General features: G+C 38.8%; 1 protein-coding gene across 2 annotated transcripts in view; it reads right to left on the bottom strand.

Annotated features, from left to right (window-relative positions):
* Positions 1 to 534: 534 nt before the first annotated feature.
* The window catches only part of stk32a (serine/threonine kinase 32A), a 36,339-nt gene continuing 10,883 nt past the window's right edge, over positions 535 to 25,990 (bottom strand). Inside the window, exons 6-14 of one of the 2 annotated variants that reach the window (XM_088441421.1) lie at positions 20,362 to 20,535; positions 14,783 to 14,820; positions 13,290 to 13,379; positions 12,254 to 12,357; positions 10,813 to 10,929; positions 9,359 to 9,484; positions 8,207 to 8,335; positions 3,991 to 4,055; positions 535 to 3,261 (exon numbers count right to left, since the gene is read on the bottom strand). In XM_088441421.1, coding sequence (XP_088297547.1) covers positions 3,144 to 3,261; positions 3,991 to 4,055; positions 8,207 to 8,335; positions 9,359 to 9,484; positions 10,813 to 10,929; positions 12,254 to 12,357; positions 13,290 to 13,379; positions 14,783 to 14,820; positions 20,362 to 20,535 — 961 coding nt within the window. In that variant the 3' untranslated portion in view covers positions 535 to 3,143. Of the gene's footprint in view, positions 3,262 to 3,990; positions 4,056 to 6,829; positions 8,122 to 8,206; positions 8,336 to 9,358; positions 9,485 to 10,812; positions 10,930 to 12,253; positions 12,358 to 13,289; positions 13,380 to 14,782; positions 14,821 to 20,361; positions 20,536 to 25,990 lie in introns of those variants that run through there. The other variant, XM_088441422.1, reaches the window with a different exon arrangement.

Genomic DNA, 25,990 nt, shown 5'->3' with positions numbered 1-25,990 from the left:
AAGGTTGTTGATGTAAGAGTGAATCATCCACTCAAGCGTCCATGACCTCCACGCGGTTGGCACAAAAAAAAAAAAAGACACCTACCATGTTGTTTCATGTGAACTTCTTTTATATGCGTTTTACCACAGGATTTGGATGCCAATGATGCAATGATACATTTAGCCGCTAGGGGAGGCTAGGAGCACATGAATACTATCGATAATGTCTGTTCCTTCAAAAAGTTTTTAAATGGTAATTTTGCCATTAGATTAACTCATTCAGACATCTGAATGATTAAACAATATGTTTTTTATTATTTTGTTGTTGTTCTTGAACAAATCCCCCATCAATATTTCTTCATATTGTTGATGGCTTTAGTATTAAACTACAGGAAATGTTTAGGCAAACAAACAAAATCAATTGAATTAGACAATCTAAATAATACCCAAAATAAAGCAAGCGCGTTTCTGATGAAGCTAAGCGAGGTCAAGATAACGTTAGAAACACTTGATGCAAAAATAAATAGTGAATGCACAAAAAAAGGCAAAGTCAGATTAATTTGGAAATAACATTTAGTTATTATTTAAGGCACACCTTAATAGATACAGTAGAAGAAACACACAGTGACAACAGAGGGAAAACGAAACCTCCATCTCCTCACTCGTAGGCCTGTTCCCCTTTTTTGATATACACATTTTAAAGCATACCTAAGATTTTGCGTAACATTTCTTACTCTATTCGCTGACAGTGTTGAACAGTTCAAAAGAGGAATCAATGTAAACTACATTAACAACGAACACCAACACAAAAATGTACACTTTTAAAACAATTGGGTTAACTCAGTCAATGCCAAGGACGTGTTTTCACTTTGTTTTTTTTAAGAATCCAGAAATTCAATCCCAGATACTTAAGTATTGATTTACTTCTTAAGTATCTGGACATTAATGTCCTTAATGTATTTAAGTATCAATTTAATATTTAAGTATCTGGGATTTAATATTCAGACTTTAAAAAAAACGTAAAAATACTCTCTGGCATCGAATGAGTGAAAAAAATAACCCAATTATGAGTAAATAAAAAACAAAACCCTATTTTCTGGATGGCTTTGCACAACCAACTCAGAACTTTGACCCAGATATTGGATTGACCCTTTTTTGCCCTATAATTGGGTTATTTTGGACCCAAATGTGTTTGGAATTTATCTCCAGAGATTAATATGATTCAATTCAATGCATTAGCACCCCAGCCCACCCAAAACCAAACATGAAGATCGTTGCAGCAGTTATGTGGCATTTTCTCAAGCATAAATCACATTCAGATCAAACAAATGCAAATGACAGCACATTGGCAACTTCTCAAAATTACAACTAGAAACAATCGAACAGATAGAAGTTCAATGGATCTCAGACTGAGTTTAACCCTCCACTTCTTTCATAATGGAATTTATGAATAAATGCTACTTTGGATGAATATGCATGTGCGAAGCAAAGCCCCTGTTGAAAATCTGCTCAGATATTTTTGGCGAAGACTATTAAGCAGAAGAAGACGGGAGTTTTTTTTTTTTTTGTGCAGCAAAAAGTGCAATTGTTAGTACATTATCATCAAAATGTTGCTTTGGTGAAGGGAGGAGCTTCATTTAGTCAAGCCGCGTTCCCGTCAAATAGAAAAGTAGTGCTTTGCTGCCATCTTGTGCCAACTATAGACGATTCTATATCTTATCGGGAGGGGCCAGGAGAGGTCAATTACATGGGTAATCGAATAGTATGGAAATCCGGAGTTGGATCTTTGGACTACCAGCAAAAAAAAAAAAAAAAGTCGTACAAAATGAAGTAAATTTGTCATCTCCAGAACCACTGAAAGCAACTGTCTCAGTCCACCTCACTACAATGTGGGAGACACTAAATCACTGCCGGTGTTTTGCATGTTTTGCAGGTTACTTTCCCTGTCACGCCTGATTCAAACGATCTGGATCGTTATCAGACTACAGATCATTTGAATCAGGTGTGTCAGGGGAAAGAAACCAGGAAAACATGCAGAGCAGCGGCCCTACAGGACCGACTTTGGACACTCCTGCGATACATCTAAGACAAAAGGTAAGATGAGCTGCATTAAATTGGCTGCGTACATAGATTAGTATCAACAGCTTCTTCTTTGCTATATTTTGGCCCAAACAATCATATTATCAAGACACCTGGGAACCGCCTTGAGTTGTGGAAAAAAAACCGCGTATGTGTCCTTTAAGATGAACGTGTGCAAAGCGCTCACAATTGTCCAAGGAGAAAAATTGTCCACAATACCTCAAGCATACAGGACAGGAATTCATTTAAAAAGAACAAACATGCTTGGTTTTATGCAAAAGTGGATTCTGCTCAGTCCGGGACGGTTTTCTTTTCATTGTCCAAAGGGGTAAAAGGTACCAAAATATGCCATCGGTACCAATTATTTTTTATTTTTTTTGGCACTTCTTCTGTTGAGTACCAAATGGGCGGAGCTTGCACAAAGCAGTCTATTGGAAAGAAGACATAGATTTTCCATGTCCTATGTCGCTTTTCTTCTTTTGTGTCACACTGCTATGATGCCTCGCTATTTACACAGCTAGTATATGTCTCTTGACACGTTTGTGGTAATTGTAATAAAATGAGCAGTAAGAACAACCGCTACATTTACCATGGTTGCATATTAAAAATGAACAGTATTCTTGCTCTGACAGTTTGATGCGAAGAAGTTGCTTCGAAATTCAGCCCCAAGCCCAACATTTCCAGTTTTAATAATGACAACATTAGCTCCAGTATCTCAGCTGTGTTGTATGCCATTTAAAATAAAGATAATCCAAAGTACGTCAAATTGTCCAATGTTGGACTAACAACACATTTGCTCCATGGGTGTGTTGTTGTCTTTTGCGATGTAAAGGAACAAGATCTTACTTATTGTACATACTGTATATTACCAAGGTCTTCAAGCTCAGGAATGTAAAAAAAACTGCAATGTCAGTAAAGAGTCCGTGCTCTCACCCTGTACTCGTCAAGTCTTTGCAATGTCCGTTGGGGCAACATAGCGGCCCGCTTACATCAGTGTGCTAGCGCCGCGGGGACGCTATACAGCCGGCGCTGATCTACAAGCCATGGTGGGAAAGAAGAGGGGCTGGGTGGGGGATGGGGTCGCCTTACCCTGATACAAAGGAGACAGGTTCCACATTGTTGTTTTGACCGTCCTCTATTGCTTTGTTCTTGATGCTTTTGGACAGTTCGCTTGAGTCCGACTCCAGCGCTGCTTTCTTTGACCTGGTCAACAAATGTCACAGGGAACATTCAGATATTCCGCAGGCATGAGAGTGCTGGGCTTAGAGCAGCTGATTATGTCATGGTTAGACCACAACAAATAGGAAGTAGTAATACTTTTCATTTTATGGTGTATTCGCTAGTTCTGAAACAATAACAGTCCGATTCATTATTTAAACAGCGTGAAGTCAAGTTCAGATGCTGACCATTTTGGTGGACCCCACAAGTTTGGATCTCTTTTTCAAGATTCAAGAACATTTTTGAGGGCCAAGACTTGCTTTTAGAGTACAGTATAGTTTTGAATTAGATTTTGGTTGAGGTTATGGTAACCATCTGTTGAGATGGTTAAGGCAGTGCTTCTCAATTACCCCCCAAGAAAGAAACACCCCCATTTTCCAAGCTGACTATAAATAAGATAGCTAGAAAAATTTTAGAAGTATACCTGAAACTGTATCCTGGTTAATATTAACAAAAGAAAGAAAGCAATATAAATCAACTTTTTTTGACTTTTTACAGCGTTTATACAGGTTCGTCTAAAACTATTTGCACCTCACTCAGTCTAAATATGATTATAAATATAATTATATTATAATAATACCAAAAACAGTGTCCTTTTTAACATTATAAAACCAAAACCAACATTAATCAACTTTCAAAACTGGTAACTATTTATTTACTGCCTTTATACAGGTTACAGGTTAGTCTAAAACTGAAAGAAGTGCATTGTCTTACTTTTCTCTGTTGAAGATGATAAAGTCTCTCTGGACATTATCCAAACGTTGCTGCAACTGACCATTCTGGAGAAAAGACAACCAGATTAACCAATCAATAGAGTTCTCATGAACAGTCCCATCCTTCCTTTGCTCCATGCATCCATCTTTGAAACAATATTTTTCAAATTATAAGGCTGAGTGAATATCATCAAATTTTTGATGGATTGACAGACATTTATACCGTTGATTACCGCACACCGTCATTGCTCTCCCACCTTGGGAAAAATCTTCAACAATCACAGGCATGACAGGATCGATTAGTCCGAGCGCCCGTCTAAGCATTTACTTCCTGGTTCCCGAGATGAACTCTTCCAAAGCAGCTTGTAGACTTCATTGATAGCAGCAAGCAAGAAGCTGTCACTGTAAATGCAAGCCACAGTGCTGAAACGCTGCCAACAGCATTTCTCTATGGACCGCATGAAAACAAGCGAAAGTGAATCAACCGCCCTCCTTGTCAAATACCCAGGGCAGCGGATTTAACAAGATCCAAAGACTGTGTTTTTATTTCTAAACGTCAAGGTCCACCTTCAAACCAAAGAGGTGTGAAATATGTTTACAGGCATTCCAGGGGGCACATGATATTTTAGCATGGTTTCTAAGACACGTTTCTACGCTGCATAGTCCTTTTCAAACAAAGAACAATTCATTTAGAAAATGAAGTGATATATTGCGGATAAGATGAATACAAGATCTATCTTCTGGAGTTTATGAACACAATTGGCTTGGAGATACTGCTACAAATATACTTTCAGCGTTATTTTTTCATCCCAAAATGCATTGAGATGGTTTGAGGGCCCTGAAAATATAGACTTCTGAGGGGTACGGCTTTAAAAATACACGTGCAGTATATTAGCCAAGAGGGTGCACCTATAAGTATGTAATAATCAGATTTTTATGACACCGGATGATGTGTGGCTAATTTCTGTGCCAAACCAGCTGCGATTATGACCTTGTAGTTGAGGGCCACTCCCTCATTCCGCTTGACCTACTCCCTCCCATTTGGCACACGCGTACTGATACAGCACATCTTTCCAAGATGCACTAATATTTTAATTGATTTTTCCAACGCCTTGAAATCATTACCGTTGTTTTTAATGTTCTCGGTGTAGTCACATGGCACACAACATCTCCACTAACATTTGTGAGTTTCCTTGAGGGAGTATATGAAGGCATTTCAAGGAGGATGGGAGATTTTAACTAGTACAGTATATTGTTTTCAAATTGAGAGAAAATTAATTAGAACTTGAAGCAACATGCTTCTACATCCTTAGTGACTTTTTGGCATGACGTTGTATGCATGATTTTGTTAAATGGTGCTAAACTCTTGGAGTTGCAGAATAAAATGTGCCTGTGGTTCAAAATATTAATGAAACAGGCATCGACGGAACAGCTCTCTTTTACTTTCGTGACTGGTTAAGAGGTACTTGGCTGAACAAATATTTCACAGGGGCTCCCCCTCAGTGAAAAAAAATGTGTTCATATTGTTTATGACAGACAGAATGAAGTAAATGCTTTTAGAAGTGAAACTGCGGGTGCTAAATTTTTGTGTGTACAGTAATCTGCACACCTATAGGTAGAAAACCAAATTATCTTTTAAATGATTTATTCCTCTATGATTTCTTTCTTTCTATTAAACTAACCAACTACTGATCATCACAGTTCAAATGAATTTGCTCTTAATCTGAAAAGACAAATACACTGTTTGTGTCATGGCATTCCATGAGATTTGTTAGTGGAAAACATTCTTCAAATCAGGAACAATTAGCGTGTGTGTTTCCCGATGAAGTGGAATTTCAAATTGCACACAAGTTTTCCATCTTCTTGCTCTGGTATGATTTCACCTCCAATCTTTAGTACTTTAGGATTGGCATTCTATCCACGTGATGACTTGCTCTGCCATCAGCAAATAACAATAGCACCCATTTAATCACTGTAAAGACAGCCGTTCAAACTGCAAGATGGAACGGCCAAGAGTGCTCAGCTGGAAGGGAGCCCGCCGAGGACATTTCATAGCGTCCTTGACTGTGTCTGATGTGCCCACCAAAACTATGAGAATAGCTTCAAATCAACGTCAATAAGTTCTATTTTCTCATTTCACGCTTGAGATGACAACAGAGAGTACGCGCGAGCGCGGTAAATCAGTCAAAATGTCTGCCATATCTCCAAGAGTTTCAATCGGGTTAATTCGCCGCTACACTATGAGGTCGGTATTAGGAGCGGAGGCTGGAAGATAAAAGTGCGCTAAGGGCGGGGGGTGTGGATGGGAAAAAGAGGTCAGGCACGGTGAAGGGGAGTGACAGTGACATGCAGACAGCGATGCAGAGGGAGTCTCGGGACGGCGGAGGAAAGAGGAAATATAAATATGCAAAAAGAATAGAGAGATGCTTCCGGGGCGAAGACAAGGAAGCGAGTGGAGATGCGCATGAAACTTGCTACATTTCTTCATTCAATATTGATCTCTTACGCTCCAGTTATCATGCTCAAAATCTATTCCCCACACACACTTATTGTACATACACATCACTATGACCTTTTTTTTTTTTCCCGTGGCTTTCTCACTTGCATGCATCCATCAAAAGTGGCCCCGCAGGATAGGTTCAAGACATGCGCCTTGCACAGTATGGAGAAACAGTTTTCCTTATTCTTAGTTCCACTAAAATCACTACGAGACTCTCAGTGAGTTACTTAGTGCACTAAAAAAAATCACAAGGGCATTTTTTTTTTTTTTTTTTACGTTGAAGCCTCTATGCTGATAGGTCAGGAGCATACAGACTTTTTGGCAAACTTTGTGTGCGTTTATGTATATACGTGTGTATATATATATATATATATATATATATATATATATAATATATTTAAACTTCATACAAAATAATACATGGACCTGAACTCCTTGGCTATGAATGCTTTTATTTTGAAGTGTTTCCAGTGAGTCACAGCACAACAGGTTGACTCATCTTTTTGCTGCACAGTATTAGTCCCAAATCACAGCTCTCAATGCACATTTGATTGATATTAGCAAAAATAAATATCTTAATATGGGTAAATCAATATCAATGTTTAATGAAGTCCGAATACTTTTCTGTGCCATATTTTTTTTTATTTTTTAACTTAACAATGCACCCCATATTTGCAAATTTTCAGAATAGAACTGTTAATTTAGAATGCGCCTTATTTGAAAAATAAAGACACTATATTAAAAAAGAAGAGAATAATAACCCATCAAAACTTGTCTTCTGATTTTCCCAATTCAAAAAGAATTTTTATTGTGCTTTCAACTCAGTTAACACCAACCATCAATTTGATTTATGGCTAAAGCAGTCTATAAAGCAGGCTTCTCAATTATATTTTACAAAGCTCCCCCCTAGGAAAAAGAAAATATTTCACCCCCATACACTTGCCACGCCGACCATAAATAAGATTATTTTCTTTAAAAATTGTATAAGTATACCTAAAACTGTATCCTTTGTAAAGAAAAAAAGCAATATAAATCAGCTTTCAACAAATGTTGATTATTTTTTGCAGCCTATATACAAGTTCCAGCTTAGTCTAAAACTGAAAACAACAAACAAAACAAAAAAATAAAAATAAAACAAGAGCATCAATGAAAATTCTTATTTTATTGCAATTACGCTTCACATGACGAAACCAAAGCCGGAACTTGACAAGAACTCTATCCCACATGTTGCAGAAGAACTCTGGCAGCATGAATCAACACAAAGCATGAGATGAAACCCTAAATCACTCACATTGCCACTTTAATTTCCTTCCCTTACATTAAAGTGTGTAACGTGCGTAGACGTGCGAGCGCACCGGCCACGTTGCACTTGACTGGACCATCAAATTAACCTTTCTGTTCTCGCCTCTGTTTAGTATAAACACCCAGAGGAGTACGGCTGATTTATGTTCTTGAAAGACTGGGAAGAAAATTGAAATAGAGCACGAGAGTCACGTTATTTGCCTTGCAAAGTCATGCACAGGCGGGAGGCCCGTTTTTTGGGTTGTGATGTTGAGGGTGTCCTTAAATGTCCTTGACATTCTCATTAGCAATTGTAAAAGGACAAAAAAATAGTCTTGAAGGCACTCAACCCTGAAGTAAAAAAAAAAAACGCTTTGAATAAATAAATGCATGGGATATCCATGTGATGATTTGATTGCCGTTTTTGTGCTATTACCTGTGGTGAACCGTCAGAACCCTGCTCCCTGGTTTTTCTAGCCAGCCTTTTTTTCTTTTTGTGAAGCGGTTTGGACTCCAGGATCATCTCCTCCAACTCGAATGTAGGATCACAGTTTAGTCGCCGTTTCTGCAAAAAATGTCACGTCAGGGATTCATAGGAAGAGATTATGTAAAATAAAAGTTAGAATGAAATTAAATGTAATGTTTTAGTTGGGCTCTGTTCTGGTCATGGCAAATCTTGCAAACAGTAGCAGTTTAGGGAGAAATTATTTCATTAAAACAAGGGCGGAGATTTGTAGGCCTTAATTTCAATCGTATTAAAAGATGATTTTTGGAGTTTTTATTTAGGTAATTAACTGCAATATACAATTTTAAGAGGGTTTATTTATTTATTTTTTTGCTTTTTAATGCTGGTTTTTTTTTTTTTTTTGCAATTTAACAATGTTTATGCCCAATTCCAACTATGTTGGACATCGGTGAAAAAAAAAAACATCATGTTTTCATTTTCAAATTAAGAACAAATTAAATGCAATATGAAGCAACACATGCATTTCAGCCCATTTTGTTTTTTTTTTATACACCGGTATAGTGACTGTTTTGCTAAAAGTTGCACAACTTATATAGTACTTCTACAGTACAGTACTTCTTGATGATGGCTTCACAAAAAGCAACTATAAGATAGCAACAGAAAACTACTGATTGAAATTGGGCCAAACAATCAGATCCGTCTGACTTAGAAAAATAATGATGAGCTAGACCAGGGGTGTCAAACTCATTTTTACACCCGTGTTCTCGACATAATTACAAGGAACATCAGTATAAAATTTTGCCCGACTATTTAGCAGTATTCTGTTGCTATCTTATAATTGCTTTTTGTGACGCCATCATCAAGAACTACTGTGCAACTCAGACATGGTCTCTTAAATTGTGTTCCGCCGCCAAAAATAAAATACTAGTGTCGAGATCACAGGATTCATGTTTGGAGTGTATGTTCCCTTTAGACTAGTACAATGTGATCTTTGTAGCAACGGAATAGGGAATAAAATGTCATATCTCTAATGTGTAACCAGTCCAAAATGCTTTGTTATGCCCAGAAAGAGCATTTTTGTGTTCAAGTAGCACACCGTGTCAGTTGAATTGTCATGCTCACATTGGGAATAAAGCCCGGAGGAATCTGTTTGCTGAGCACAGCGTCCCAGCTAACATCTGACATGTAGTCCAGATCCTGCAGTTCTGCCAGACAGGAAATGCGCTTGTGGATGTCTATGCACAGCAACTGAAGAGGACAAAAAAAAAAATTGAGGAGGGAAAAAAAAAATCTGCCGGGAGAGGCACACCCCACTGAGGCAGGAGCGGTCTGAGAACGAGGGTATGGCTGCAAGATAGTGGGGGGGATTTTGGGATGGAGGGTAATCAAAAGTGACGGTGAAAACGGGCAAAGTAGCATCAACAACAGCTTCCATAGAAAGCGAATGGTGACCGAGCAGAATCCTGAAGTGTGAAGGATAATGATCAAATATATCGTGCGTTGAACCCCCCCCCCCCCCCAAGTTCTTTTAACATCACGCACGCGCTCGGAATTTTAATGAGGTGCATAAAGTCGGAGCACGGATAAATGCAACAGTTAGACTGCAGTGGATGGCTGCCAAGATTAAGCCCGCATACACACATCTTCAAGTGTAACAGCTGACGAGGACTTGCGAGGAGCTTAATGGAAACAAGAGGAATGGACTCCAGACACTTCATTATCAGAACTTTGTGTTCCTTTTGTCTTTACGCCTAAACTACTGAGTTAAAGAAGGTGATTTTTCTTTTTGTATGTACGAACTCTATGCTACCATATTTTACAGACACTTGAACTTTTTTCCATTTTCTCAAAAATCCACAACGCGCCTTACAATGGTGATGTTGGACTTAGTTCCTATAAAGCTTCGTTTCACTTAACGTGCAGTAACGTGCTTAATAACCGATGCACCTCTTATAACTGTGCGCCTTATATCCCAGTGTAATTTATAACCCAGTATGCCTTGTAAATCCTCCTTGTCCCAAAAATAGTCATTGACAAAACATGGGACGCTTCCATGACATTGATTTAATCTGAAAACAGTTCAAGGGAAAATCAAACCGTGTGCGCCTCATAACCCAACGCACATTATAACCCAGTGCGCATTATAACCCAGCACACCTTATATACCCGCTAAGACTTAAAACCCGATGTGGCTTAAAACCTGGTGCACCTTATAAACCAGGAGCGCCTTTTAATGAGTGTGCCTTCTAACCCGATTTGCCTCGTAAAAAAATGTACCTTGTATACTGTATCGTATGAAAAATACAATGATCCATGAAACACTGTCTGGTTACCAATCCGTCAGTTTTTATACATCTCAGAGAGCGGCTAGTCACCTGTTTTCTATGTTTGGTCATGTGACATTTGCAAGCCGATTCGCATCACCAATAACATTGCCCTTACAGGTGAAATTGTCAATAGTGAAGCTCCCATATGTGGGGGATTATTGCATAGAAATAAAATCATTTCAGGAGAGGAGATGTGTTTCCGTTTAAAGAAATTCATCTTGAATGAGTGTAACAAAGAATTTGGCGCACCTTTCTGAGAAGTGACTTCATCTCCAAGGACCACACTGCTGGAAAGCTGAGGTGGACCTTGTGGAAGGTGTGAAGGATCTCATTGGCTGGGGTGCTGGACCTCATCACGTACGGTCTCTGAAAGCCGGCCAAGAGACGAGAGACAATCTAACAAATGCTTGTGTTCAACTGTCCGCCGGAGTTTCTTTGATAAAGTGGGTGTCTTAAAAGCAATCAAGCCCTTTCTGTTTTTTGCCCCCTGATGGTTCTCCCTCTGGTTTTGTTCATTTTCTGCCTCCGTGAGGACAAACGATAGAGTATCAAGGGACTACCAAAAGGCTTTCTAATTGTTTTTCGTTTCTTTTGCGGAGTTTCAACCATCCTTTTTTCACATTCGCATTTTTTGTGTTCTCACATGCAAAGGACGATACCTTTGCTCAGCAGCTTTTGAGTTGTTTTCGGTAGCAAATGAGGGGGCGTACGAGCATCCGGTTTCTGTTTATTCCATACAAACACACCAAAGCCTTATTTTTAAAATTGTTTTCACTGTGGGTGTAGGCAACATTTTCACCCTTGTGCAGTATTTGGACCGTTTTTCGGTCGTTTTCGTCCACATCATTCTCGGAGCATTTTAGCAAACGGATGGCACTCTCCTGCTTGTGTGATAACCAAGTGGTGGTGCCATGTTGAAATTTTACATATTGGCACCATCTGGGTAAAATTTCAGCTCCCTAGTGTCCTCTTTCAATGCTTTCTCTTTGATGTGAAATGCCTTTGATGTAAAAATCTAAGGGGTGGAAGAAATCTTGCAAATCTTAATTCAGTACTCGCCATTTTTAAGGAGTTAAAAAGGTCAGCAGACTCTGAGTATATTTATAGAGTTTGATACTGCTGCTATACTGTATATTAGACTAGCGACTGGAAGTTAGCAAACCATTTTCCTCCAAACGCAGACATTGTACATGCATAGAGTCAATTGAAACATTAGATATGAACGTATATTAGCTACCGGAGCTGTAGGTGGCGATCACGCGCCTCAAGCACCATCCACACGGAAGACGGGGCGTTTATTAGAAATGTGCGGCTGAGAAGATTGAGTCAAACGATTCCGCACCGTGTTTATTTCCATGACAGGTTTAATTTAACTCTTCCAGATGAGACCGGCAAAAGGAAAAAATATAAACCCAATTTGAGGAAATCAATTTCAATTACATGGCTCTCCAAAATAATCTTGAATACATTTCCATATGCTCCCACAGCCATCTGTCTCAGGGCGTGACTAAAATGTTCAAGCGCTTTCACCAGTAAGGTCAGTCTGAATGTAAAATTCAATTTTCTTCCCTTCTGTTTTATGGGGGCTGAGGACTGGCCTGGCAAGGGCTTCCATATTTATTGTTCACTGAGATAATAACCGTTGCGGGGCCGAGCAGAGATGATGCTGAGATAACGTTTTGTTTGTTACCTGCCCTCTGAGCAGCTCATAAGCCGTGATGCCTAGCGACCACCAATCCACCGAGAAGGAGTAGCCAGGATGGGAGCCTTCGAACACCTGAAATAACTCCGGAGCTGCAATGAGAAAATTTATAAAAAATAAAATATATATATATATAAATCAAGTATTGAGAGTGTGTAGGCAGTTTTGCCTCGTTCGGTTACAGTTAGACGTAAATATTTTGCCACAAAGGTGTCCCAGCTATATTAGAGTTCATTTTTTTGCGTCCCCCCCCACTGTAGTGTAGATTTTGAAGCGATCATTACCACATTGTGGCACAGCATGCAGAGCTTCACTGGAAGGCATGCAGCATAATAGAAGAAGAGCAAAAAGAAGAATAGACAGAAAAGCTCTCCAACATCTCCGATTTATATTCTTTGTTTTCACAGAACACAGAGAATACAATATATGCCCGTGAGTAATGTTGTAAACTGTGTGTTTGTGTTGCTCCTTATCAGCTGAAGTAGCAGATTTAAGATTTTTCATAATACCCCAAATATAAGACACGCCTGTGTAAAGGACGTACACTTAATTTTGGTGTCAAATTCAGGTATTTTCTATTTTACCGTAAGATGCACCATTATTTTGGCAACGATGTAAAAACTACAGCAAAACAATCATCTTCATAAACTCTTCATTTTTCCTGTGTTCATATCTGTAAATTCATATTTGTTGCACCTTATGTGTGTTTTAGATTTCCCATATTGTGAGCAGTCGGCGAACACCTCGCTAGTACTTTAAAACGTAAAAGTAAAATTTTACAGGTTTTTGAGTCAACTTTACCTTACGGTTAATTGAAAAGAACAATTGCAAGAACAAACTCAGCCACTCTAAATATTAGTGATGATTTGAGGAACAAATTTGACAACTTTTGGGACAGATTGGTAACCACATAACCTGAGTAATGTAATTTGTTGAGTTTAAATGTTTAAGGTACGTATTGCGGCCTCTCTAAATCACATGTAGGTCTAGAACATATGTTTATATATAGGTGCGCATTTCTTACCCATGTACGGTTTAGTCCCTGCGATGGATGTTGCCTTGAGGTCATCTTTCACAATGGCGGCAATGTTGAAGTCAGTTAGATGGACGTGACCTGTTGAACCCAAAGATTTTATGCCATGCGCTTTGTTTACAGTACATCTCAAATAACCTCAACTCTTCTTTTGTCACGTTCTTATTTTTTTAATTCTGGTGTAACATATTTTATTCACAGTTTAGTATTGCTGACCCATTGGGCAGAGCTATGGCAAAGTCACTTTGGTCTGATGACAGCAGAAGGTGGTAAAGTTCCAGAAGGACAAAAATGTCAAGTAAGTCTAATAAGCATTGTTAATATTTAATAACGCCTTTCCCTCAGACTTTCATTTTAATGACCTTACATCTTTTGTTTCATACCTTTGAAGATTTTTAAAGGGAGTTTTTCAGCATCGTCAGTTGTTAGGCCAGAACCTGCAACAACCTGCATGCCTGAACAGATTATCCCATGTATCATACCGGGATTACCGCAACAACTGTTGTGAGATTTGATCCTCTGGGTATTTGTCCCATTTGAATATCTTCCCTCCCTCAGGCTCACGTCCATTACCGGTACACAACACCTACTTCAGTATGGATTTATGCTCTTGAAGTCCCTCATTCCATTATATCATGTTACATCACTCAAAACGGTGATTAACGAAGACAGCATACTGTTCTGGATAATCGCCTCGGTACATATTTGATATCACAGTTGACATTTTAACATTTCATCTCCAGAATTACATGACATGCAACCGAAGCTTTATTCATTTGTAGACCTCCGTAGATTTCTTTTTGCTGCAACAATTTTTGAAAATTAGTCTATGAACGCTGATGATGCTTAGCTGCAGTCTTTTTTAGCTTTAGCTAGCTACTTGTTTTGTTTTTAGTGTGTGTGTGTGTGTGTGTGTGTGTTTTTTTTACTTTGTTGGACAAGAACACAATTGTGAAACGAAGGAAAGCAACGTTTGCAAATACAATTATTGTAGTGAGAAAACAAGAATACTAACGCTGATTTTGTTTAGCTGATTAGCTTTAGTTAGCAAGGTTTAATGGTTTTAGTGTGTGTGTTCTTACTTTGCTGCACTGGACAAGGACACATTCGTGAAATGTCATAGAAACAATAAATAATTAACTAAATTGTCATGAACAACCTAAATATGAGGTCTGATGATTTTTTGAGATTCTCTTTTGCTTTAGCAACCTACTTTTGATGCTTTTATTGTGTGCGTTTAATAATTACTGTACTGGACACATTGTTGAATTGTTGCAAAAATAGAATATTTTTATCGAAATAAATTGCAGTTTAAAAACTAGAATATGAACTCGGATGCATTTTTGATGTTGTTTAGCAAACATATGAGACATATAGGTGATGTGTGACAAAATTCACATTGAAGTGAATTTAAGTGAGAACATATTTGCAGTGCTATTACAAATAAAGTTTATGACAGGATTTAGCTGTAAAGAGGAGCTCACCATGTTCATCCAGTAGTATGTTGTCAGGCTTGATGTCTCTGAAGGAAAAAACACAACATTGGGATTAGATGGAATTTGCATGTAATTTCTGTCAAAATATTCTAATGTATAAACTGCGACAATGTTTATCGATGACATCCAGAGACTGGATTTGCAAAACAAGAATGAGAACAGTTATATCCAGTGTCCTACGAAGGTAATAAAAATAAATAATATATCATCTAATAAATGATACCGCCGACTGTCTGTTTCAGCTTGAGCATACTCGTGTATTTATTTTAGGAGGGGTGCTGACATTGGGATGCTGATGTGAATGTAAAGCTCCCTTTTAAGGAAGCCAGCTCATTGTGTTTCCCCTCATTACAGTCAGCTGCCCTGCAGGAAGCTCATGGTATTTAGCATATCAAATGCCACACCGGGCCAGGTTTTGCGCTCGTGTCCCTGCGGCTGACGTGCGGGGCGCGGTGCTGAGCGCGCGGATGCCCTGGCAGATCAAGTGGTGCGCGTGCACAGGTGGGAGGGTGAGAAAGGTCGGTCATGTAAGCCTTAATTAGCTGACATTTGCCTGAGAGGCTGGCGGGAGGGAAGTGACAGAGAGTCTGACACAGACTAGATGAGAGGAAAAAGGGATGTTTTTTTTTTTTTTTCTGCTGTTGAAGGAGGCCAGGGTGACATTGTCAACGAGGGACCCAAACAATGCTGATGATGGGATAAGAAACAGCAAATTACGTATAATGTTACGTAATTGCTATTGATTGGACGTATGGCACCTTAGTGGTGGTAATTATTATATCGACGACATATTTCCAAAAGCTCCAACATTGGCCAAGCATTCAGAATATTATTAATTTTATTAGGATTTGCAATCTCATAGAGTGGTGATTCTCAATATTTTCCAAAGATGTTCACTCTTGCATTTTTGGAGGGGAAAAATGGCTTAAAACAGAGTTCTGTGATGTTCACGTCTGGTTCTTGAAACATAGTAGTTTATTATTGTTATATATTATTATAACAGTTGATTTGATTCTCAAACTTCTTCAAGGATGCCCCCCTGAGAAATATTTATTCAGCAAAGTAACCCCACACGGTACAAAGCTATATCTGTGTATTTTCCTCAGCAACTCCAGAATATAGATTGCGTAAGATCATGCGTCTTTTTTCGAGCTCATTTGCAGGAAAACAATGCACAGCCGCACAAAATAAAGCCATACAATTTTTTTTAGCCGAATAAAACGTAATATTTGGTAAAGGACTCACGCTAAAACGATTTAGTGATAAGATGCTTTGTGTTGGTGAATTTGAAAATGTAAATCCTATCACGGCATTCAAATGCACATTTTCTACACAATGTATAAAATCATATGACAGGATTCTATAGAAAAAGAATGAAACTGTCCAATTTCTAAACCCTTTTGAATCCTAAATTGATTACTGTTCCTAAAAGGACAGTACAATACGATACAATAGGCTGCAGATCGATAAAAAGAGGAGAGTAAAAAAGAAAACACAGTAGACCAAAGCAACATGATCTGGAATGGTTGTCTCTGCACAGAAAGGCATCATCTGAGAGGCATCAATTGGTCAAAAAAGGAGGAGGAATAAAACGTTAAAACATCTCTTCTTTGATGAAAATGAGAAGAAGTGCGTGGTGTGCTTGGCGCAAGCTGATCTGAGCATCTTTTCTCTCACTTGACTGCTCCTACAAGCTATTAGCAGGATATAATGGCCTCATTACAGCCTACTATCAGAGGCAGAGGGGTAATTGAAACCTGCACCTGGTCATAAGATCCTGGGTTGATATCGGAGCTGGCCGAGCACCTGAGGACCAAGGCTCTGAGATGCACAAGTAAGCATGTAAATATATATATATATATATATATATATATATATATATATATATATATAATATAAAGTATAATCTAATAACCTGCACAGTTTAGAATAACACATAAATAGCAGGGGTAAACTAAGCTGTGTTAAATTTGAGTTTTTCTTGTATTATTACCAACAAAAAAGAACACAGCTTCTTCCTTGACTATTACTCTTTTTTTACGACTTCATAAAGGTGACAAAGTACTGTATGTGCAGCCTCAAAAGCTTATACAGACTCACGGTTCTTCTATAAATCAAATTTTGTGGTGGTCCATTTTTTTTCCTCCCTCCTTGAGTGGTTATGAAAAATTAAGCTTAACATGTTCAGTATTTATGATTGCAAATTTGTGGTCTAAATTGAGGTCAGTTGAGCTTGAAGACTCCATGATTGTGCCATGAAACTAAATGGTCAATATGAACACGTAGCATTTTCGTTTTATCATGTGAAGTTTAATCAGGGGCTCGATGTGAAGCGTTGCAAATCTCAAAGGGAACAAGCCATGTTTGTTCGCGTTCATAAAGCATTTCATACATAACATACGATGGAGAATTCTAAAATCATTTTAATGAGTCCTGAATCATGTAGGTGCGGTAAAGATGTTTTTCGATTGTCAATAGAAACTTCCAATCAAGCCAAATGTGTTGCGACTCGCACTCGCTTCTTCTTTTGGTTAAAGCTAAGCATCCCTGACATGTGTGAGAATGGCACAGGTGCGCGTACGTGAGTGTGTTTTCTCACATCGGGGCGCATTTTGGGTGTGCGTATGACTGGGAGATGTTCATTTCTTATTCATTAACGAGAGCTGAGTGCGGCTGCTGGATGATGTCGGGGTTGACAAGTTTGGAGACTAAAATGGCACAAAAATATAACTAAGGCCAAACCGCGCATCCCAATTACACAAACTGTCAGTCTGATGAGTAACTCAAAGTCCCCCCCCCCAACCTTGTTGGTTATTAATCTGCTTGTTTTTGCTACAGACAAGATTCAAGAGTTTTATTTTCATATGCATAGGAATACCACACAAATGCTTATTCTGTTCACTTCCCCTAGCAGACTACATTTCATAATCGAGCAAATAATAAGGTAGGCAATAAAACAGAACACAGAAAAAAAATGGCAATAAATAATGTGTGGTAAACACTGTGGGAAATTTTGGGGAAAAATACTTCATACATATAGAAAAAAATGTTAGGTAATATTTGATGCTTGCTTTTCCCGTATAATGAAAGGTAGCAACCCATCTTTTTGCTTTAGCCATTTTATGCCTACTTTTTTTATTGCCTACTTTATTATGTGGTCGATTGTGTGGAATGTAAGTCTGCTCGGGGAAGTGCAAATGATAATAAAACTCTTGAATCTTCAATCACGTATGACGAATGAACACGACATAAATGTGAGTGATGTGAACATGATGTAAACCTTGTTTTTACCACAACTTTACCTTTTATTTGGAGACTGTGTGGTTATATTAGTGGGGTCAAATATAGCAACTTTTTCACAAATATAGCAACTTTTTCACTCAACTTCCTAGGTAAGTTGCACCTTAGATACACAGTAGTGATTTTTATCAGAAATTAAATCCTGAATCATTTTTTTTGCACCAAGTTAGAGTGGCCACATCTGTTAGAAATTCTTCATTCAATTTCCATAGAAATGAGATGAGCGTCTCAACTCATTTAAAACTAATGAATGCAGATTGAAGTGATGTTGATTCTATCAGCGCATCGGCTGGCAAGTCTGTCCCCGCCGGCACGAAAATAGAAAAGATCGCTTCAATATATGGTTACATTTAAATCTCCCTCAATGGAGTGAAAGAATTTCTCGACTTAATACTCGGTCCCGTTTTATTTCTCTTCTCACGCTGCCTGATGTTTAAGAGCGCCGATGAGGTCATTCAATCTCGCTAACTCATTAGTTGGCGTCATTTATTTTTGTTCTCCATCACTGTGATGTTTCCTGTTAGTCATCTTGATGGAACGCGGGCTTTGCTTCTTCTTGAGTAGTGGACGTTACGCTTCGAAAAGTGGAACAATAAAATGTTCCATTGAGGGTTTTTATGCTAAAAATATACGCGGGCGTTCACATGAGTGAACCTAGAATCATTTTGAGCTGGTTTTGTATGGCGCTAAATGTCAGGTAGGATGCTGAGAGAGAGAGAGAGCTCCATTGTTTGGTTGGCAATTGAAGTCATTTCAGCCTGGTTAAACCAACATGGAATCATTTCTGTTTTTTCTCTCTCCATTTTTACAATTACTTGGTAAAAAAGTCAAGATGTCGCTTACTAGATCGATTGCTTACCTTTTTTCAGTGCTGTATATCCTGCACATTAATTTTAATACAATATAAACTACCCATGGCTGAGTTGGGTACTTTAAGTACTAATAATGAATTTTTTTAATTCATTATTATGACAAATATAATGTACAATAATGCTTTAGATAAAATGACAATTTGCTGATTATACTCAGACGTCTTTTTGTTATCTCATTAATCCAATTTCGCAAAAATATGTTTTACATGTTGCTAAAACATTTAGGTTATACCAATTGAATGTTTTTAATTTGATTGAAGCCTAAATGATGTATGTGATAGATTAATATTCTTAATTTTATTTCATAGTTTATTTTTTCAGTATATGGCAAATTATTTTGTTTTACCGAAGGCCAAAAGTACGGTAACTTAAACATTAGAATAAGAACATATAAGATGTGTTTTGACAAAAATTACCGTAATAGGCAAACGTCAGTCGGCTGTCCACAGCCGGTGCCTGTTGAAGCTAACAGTGGGTCATGTTAGCTGAGGTTGTTACGGCGTCATTTTCAATAAAAGAAGCGAGCAGACCGAACCAACATTCAAGTCCGTCCTTGTTCACACGCTGGAATATTACTAAAACGGAAAGGATCATGTCAAAGTTGTGATGTCCCCAGCTGATTCATTGAAGAGTGCACCGGTTAGAGAACACGGAAATGTACTCAATTTGACTCCTTTATAAATTGCATTGTATTTATGGTCAAATTAACTTGAGGTTCGTTGCGACGAAAAGGAAAAACTGCTTCAAGCGATTCAACGTGACACTAGCTCTTGGGTTCACTGACCACTCACAATGTGGGAAATTTGAACATCCTTGACTTACCAACAACAAATATATAATTAACGGATATGAACACAAGAAAAAATGAAGACTTAAGAGGGTGAGATTTATGTTGTATCAGACAATACAGTGTAGATTAATATCTGGATTCAACAATGCAAAAAACAGACTTTTCAGGGAAAGTATAGTTGCCGCGAGGGAGATTAAATAACTTTAAAAGGCAGGATTAATCACCCTGAGAGGCGGCTCACTTAGTTGAGGATTTGAGGACTTTTTGTTCCCCCAATAGAGTTTGGCAGAAGCCGCCATGTGGCTCGCCCTGCTTAAAAAGCACTTAACCTGCAGTTTACAAATTAAATAAGCCTTTATCTTGCACATTTTATAGTAGCCAGTCTGCAGCCCAGGGATAACGCTCGTATAGGGTGGGACCTTTGTGTCAAGCTATTTTAACCTTTCTACACATTGACTAAGCAGTCTTTTAATGACTAAATAAAATCAAAGTGGACAGCCAGGAGGGAAATGCAGCGGAACCTGTAAAAACAGCCTTGCGACGCTGCTCCGCCTCTGATTCTCATTTTCCAATGAAAAGTGAGGCCGAATGAGGAAATACCGCACCTGTGTATGATGTGCTTAGAGCGCAGGTAGCCCAGGGCCAAGGCCAGTTCGCAGATGTACAGCTTGACCGTGCTCTCGGAGAAGTGGACGTTCTGCTGCAGGTGGTAGCGCAGGTCTCCACCCAGGAGCAAATCCACCACCATGAACATGTCCTCCTCATCCTGGAAGGAATACCTGCAGGGTGTGGAAGGCGGGGCAGAAGTGAGCAGAGACAAGAGACAAGAGTATAATAGTTTTGAATGTGTCATTATAGTTCCCCTTAATTTCATTTTGGACTTTCATTTTTGACATTCAGGTGGTCTTAGCCGGGGTTTAGAGAAGGTTTGCGTTTTCGAATGCTTCATTTTAGTTGAATTTGCATTAGGTTTAGATTTGTTTTGCTTTTTTAATACTGTGCCAAAATATGTAGAATTGTCATTGTATAGCAGGTATACAATGAAATTCAAAGCACTGCTCTGATTGTAAATATAAATATAGAATAAGAATCTGTTTCACAGAGTGCAGTTGCATATATAAAAATACATTGAAATGAATCCCAAATGCTCATGTACAATGAACAAAAATGAAAGCTAATCGCATGAATGTGCAATTTGGTTTTAACCCATTCACCACCAATGCCGGTTATAGACGTCACAGTTCCATTTGAACTAGGCCGGCAGTGAGTGAGTTTTATTTAATTTCATCAGCAAAAATGATTTTCAATTTTAGCTCTAGCTTTTTTATTAGTCTTCATGAACTCTAACAGCCTCGGTCCTGCGCGTAAACACATTCCATTGTAGATGTGAAATTCAATATCCACTCCATCGTACCTGCAGGATTTTTATTACATTTCCCAATCGCTCTTATTTGTGTGAAAGGCAACGTCTGGATAATAATGCTCCATGTTGTCATCCAGCATTGGCCGAGCGCCACGCCGAGAGGGAGGAAGTCGGAATCAGCATGCAGCTCACTGCTTTGCTGTTGCAATGATTGCCATTCAAGCTTCTCGCTGAGGCCAAACCGCTCCTTCCCTTTGAAAAGATAAACTCGAAACATCCAGCCTCATTCAAACGTAACTCGTAGCTCTCAGACTGGCAAGTTGCGTTGTTGTTTTTTGGAAAGGTGAGTCTGCTGCATGGGTGGTCATTTATTGAGCTGACTCCAAATTGTTTGTTAAGGCTCAGATGATGCTGAGACCATGTCACATTTGATTGGCCTCGGAGGGTTGAAAGAATATCTGTCAAGGTTGGAAAGAGGATACACACTTTGCCTTTGCACTTTTCTTGCTGCGACTTATGGCACAGCTTTAGAATTGCAGTGAGTTGTATTAAAAATGTCCATTGTGTCAATCCAAGTAGCAATTCCTAAATTAAAAAAAAATACAAATCTGCAGCAATGTCAATTTGGAAAAAAAAAGTTTTTTTTTTTTTAACAAAAGGGTAGAAATTGAAACCTATGAATCGAAAAAATAATCAACATATTGAAATACATTGGGCATTTACATGAAAAATATTCCTGCATCCTTCTGAGGTTCAGGCTACTTGTCCACTATTGTGTCCACTTGTGTCCATTTCATCTCAACAAGACAGCTAATTTTATTGCATCCTCCCACACACATGTGACATCATCGGCAAGGCCTGCATGTCCTCTACTGAGCACATCGGGACTTCGTAGGATAGCCCAAATGTGTCAAGAAATAAAAGCCAAAAACAAATGCCCCTGATTGTTGACTGAGGCTGAGTGACAAGAGGAAAACTCTACGTGAAGTTATGTCAAAAAAATAAATAAAATACTGCATAGCAAAACAGTACATTTTTTCCATCACACATCTAATAGGAAAATAAGCCATCTCCATTCTTCTTTAATTCCAGTTTTGAATTGCCTAAAATTTTTCATGATAATACGTCTCTCATCTGCAGATAATTTCACAAACAAAAAAATACTAAAAAAATTACAATATATGCAAGGCGCAGATGAAAATTGCTGAGCTCGTAGTCAGTCGTGTGAGCCTACTAAAGATGTTCCACTACATTAATCATTTTAATAGCCTAATTATCTCTCAATATTTCACTCTCTCCGGCTCTGCATCACAGAAACTCATGAGTAGAGAGTAAATCCATTTCAACCCAGTTAGTCAAGGTTACGATGAGTCAGAGCTGTCACGTGCATTTAGCAGAAACATTGAATTGCTTGATTGGCACAGTAATGCTCTCATAAACAGTTATTTAATTATTTCAAATGTAGATTTAGGGATTTTCCCCTTAATTACTACACCCATTGAGGTAAAGCGTTCTTTTATCTTCCTCCTACATTAAAAATAAACCTTCATGTGAGGTTTGGTTAAGTCTGTGTTTCTCAAATATTTCAAGGCCGACAGAATATTGTGTTTGATGTCTTTGTAAATATGGGTGGTGTCATATGAAAGATTGATTTCCAATCCTTACTTTGAATTGCATGTTAGTAATAGCTATGTTGTATGTGTAGAAACACTGCCATCCAATGGTCACGGTTATCACTACAACGCTCAATGCTGCAATGCATTAGGCAAGGGTGTCAGCTACCCCCCACAAAAAAAAAAAAACTGAATCTGACGAGAATTGTAATATTATTGTTATTACTATTTTGAAAGACGAGAATTCTCGTCCATGGCACCGAAAGAGTTAAGTGACAATTCAAAATTGTCTGAATTGAACGCTTGTCTATATGTGCCCTGTGATTGGCTTGCCTCCAGTCCAGTGTGTTCTCCAGTCAGCTGGAATAAGTGGAAAATGGATTCATGGACTATCCTCCTAACGCCTCGCTGCTTCCTTTATGTGTGTGTTTTTTTTCTAACTTTTTCTCAGACAATGGGGAAAAAAGGAAAGAAAAAAGAAGAACAAATAGTTCATGTTCTTGAACATCCATTAGCAGAGTGTTGCTTTTGTGTTCACAGAGCAACAATCGGAATGAGGACAAGCACTTCTGGATTTCTTCCCGCTTTGCTAACATTTTCTCCTTTAGCTATCCCTGTTTTTCTTTCTTTCTCTTTCTTTTTTTTTTTTTGCTGTCTCTCCTCACATGTGTTTGAATGTGACCGCTTTGTGGCCTCCAGGCAGCCAATCCTGAGGGAGCATCCTGCATGGAGCTTTTAGAGAGGCAGAGGCACCGCAGGCCACTTGGATAATGGAAGTCTCGCAGCAGCTCACAGGATAATGTCCTTACGAGAGACTCCTTTCCTCCCTTTCAAATTTAATAGAAATTTATCAGCGCAACCCCAACGGTTTATCACAACGTAACTGTCTATCAATTCTTCACAAAAAGGAATTTGATCTTATTACAGAGGATACTTACAACTTGGATGATTCAGCAATATCAAGGAAAAAAAAAAGACTTGAAAAACAGAATAAATCTTCAGTTTTACCATTACACTTATAAAACTTATTATTGCAAAAAAGTCATGCAGTCCATTTAATCGTATTTCCATCTTTGTGGTAATGTATAAGTTCAGTATTTTTATTTTTTGTGAGGATGACGTCATGGAATTATGCAAACTTACAGTGCAATACTGACCTTGACTAGTAAGTAACATATTTTCCCAGCTATTATCCAGACCCGTCTCTGAGCCGCAGCAGCGACAATTAAGCAAAAAAAAAAATTTTTGTCACAGACAACCCACATCAAACTCAGTTGCATCAGATTTTACACCGAAAATTTGGTAGATGGAACTTTCATTTCGTTTATTATATATATATTTTTTTATAATTGACACAATGAACGAATTGAATTGTTTTTATATATGCTATATTCTCTGTACATTTTGGAATACTCTCTATCCATTACCTAAAGGCTATTCTTGGAGGAGATGCTTTTGTCATGTGTCACTGCTTTCATGAGGAAGGGTTAGTGGTGCTTTCTGAAGGGTAGCAGACAGAAATAGAGGATAACAAAGAGTGTCTTTATGTAAAACTTTTGTAAATGGCTGGCACAAAACAGCCCCCCACCCCCCTGCAGGCAAGTGAAGCTTTTACTTTTCATTCTACAGTTTGAGCGCTGTAGCAGTTGTGCAATTACTCGAGAAGCATGCGTTTCTTCGCGAGATTAGCTTTAGAAGATGTGACAGGAGGAAATGTTTTATAAAAGCGTTTTGGGGATTTGACCTAGTGAGTCCAATGATTTGTTTCTTTGTCTTTTCAATTTCAAGAGTGAGCAGAATTATTTTCTTGACTCCTAAATGAACTTTTTAGTCCATAAACAACAGACGGTTGATTAATGGAGTCAAATAAACGGTTATTTTTCAAATTCACGATCCATAAAGGAGAGAAACCCCATTTTTCTCCACATAGCAGGATTGGTCCGGTTCATTTGTCTGCAGGTAATCTCAGTCTTCAACCTTGAGCGCTAAACTGGGGACAAACATATGCCAGCTCAACACAAGCGCCAGAGTGGGCGAGCTGGCAAGCCGCTGACCCAAGCACATCTCCGGAGGAAAGCACCCCTCCCATAGGCGGAGTTTCCACTGCCAAAAGCATTCACTTGCAGACGCTTCCACCACCCTTATGTCCCACGTAGCATGCCACAAAACATGCGCTGTCATTGTTTGTCTCATAAGTCCGTGCGCAAACCGGGTCTGGATCCTCCTCCAAGCTCAGCTGTCCTTTCCTATCCCATCCTCTTTGACGTGTTTATGGCGGTTTTTTTTGCCGGGGTTCTCTCAAAGCAATCTCTCCGACAGAGCGGGGCAGTGTTTTTGAAAGATATGGCGTGATGCAAGGGTTGTTCCGGGGGATCCCATCCAAGACAGTCATAAATATAAACAAAGTGTGCGCATTTGATGCAAAAAGACGGCGAGGGACCGAGGAGGTTATTCATTTTGATTCAGCTGTGCCAGTTTTTCCTCTCCTCTGGAGGGCAGAGGTGGTGCGCTCATCAAAAATAAATGAAGCCTTTCAGACAGAAACAAGACACACATGTGAACGAGCTCCAAGATGGCATTCTTGGTGCTCAACGCTATTTGAAATGATGAGGATCAAGTTGTTTAAAAGTAACCGATGACTCATCCGGAGCATTCGTAATCCGAAGGCTGTGTCCTTAAATTCTCCGAATGCAGTGAGGCAAATGGGACGCGAAGAGTTGAAGCTTGCGATGAGCAAGCAAACTACAATTTTCCTTTTTGCTACTTCAAAGGGGTAGATGATGCACACTGAGGATTGTGGGTGTCCATGACTCACAGTTCAATGGACTGTGCGTTCCTTTAATGGGTCATTTTCTCTTTTGAGTGTATTTCATTGCGTTGATGGACAGCGCCGTGATGGCGACGTCTTGGGAAATGGTCGCTGTGGTTATGACGGGAGGCCGACAAAGTGGAAATCAATGACAGACTACTCTAGAGGTTTTCACAAAAGCAGTTTTCTTACATTGTATAGTCACAGTCAATAGTTTGGAAACGCCTCAAATAAAACCGCTCAAGCTATTAACTCCTGCAAAAACACCAGGCAATATCGCACAGGCAAGGATGTCCTCTACTATGAAAAATTGAGGACATTTTCACATGACGAAACACTGCATTAGAACATCTTCCTTAACTTTTGACCGGAACGTATTGAAACTGCTATCTCCTTCACAAGTGAAACCTAATAATCGGATAGCTATTAGCACAACCGCACTTTTAGGG

Source organism: Hippichthys cyanospilos, chromosome 18, assembly GCF_059441005.1.
Source record: "Hippichthys cyanospilos isolate Australia breed blue-spotted pipefish chromosome 18, RoL_Hcya_1.0, whole genome shotgun sequence".
Classification (NCBI taxonomy): Eukaryota; Metazoa; Chordata; class Actinopteri; order Syngnathiformes; family Syngnathidae; genus Hippichthys; species Hippichthys cyanospilos.
This window is presented reverse-complemented; position numbering and strand designations above follow the sequence as displayed.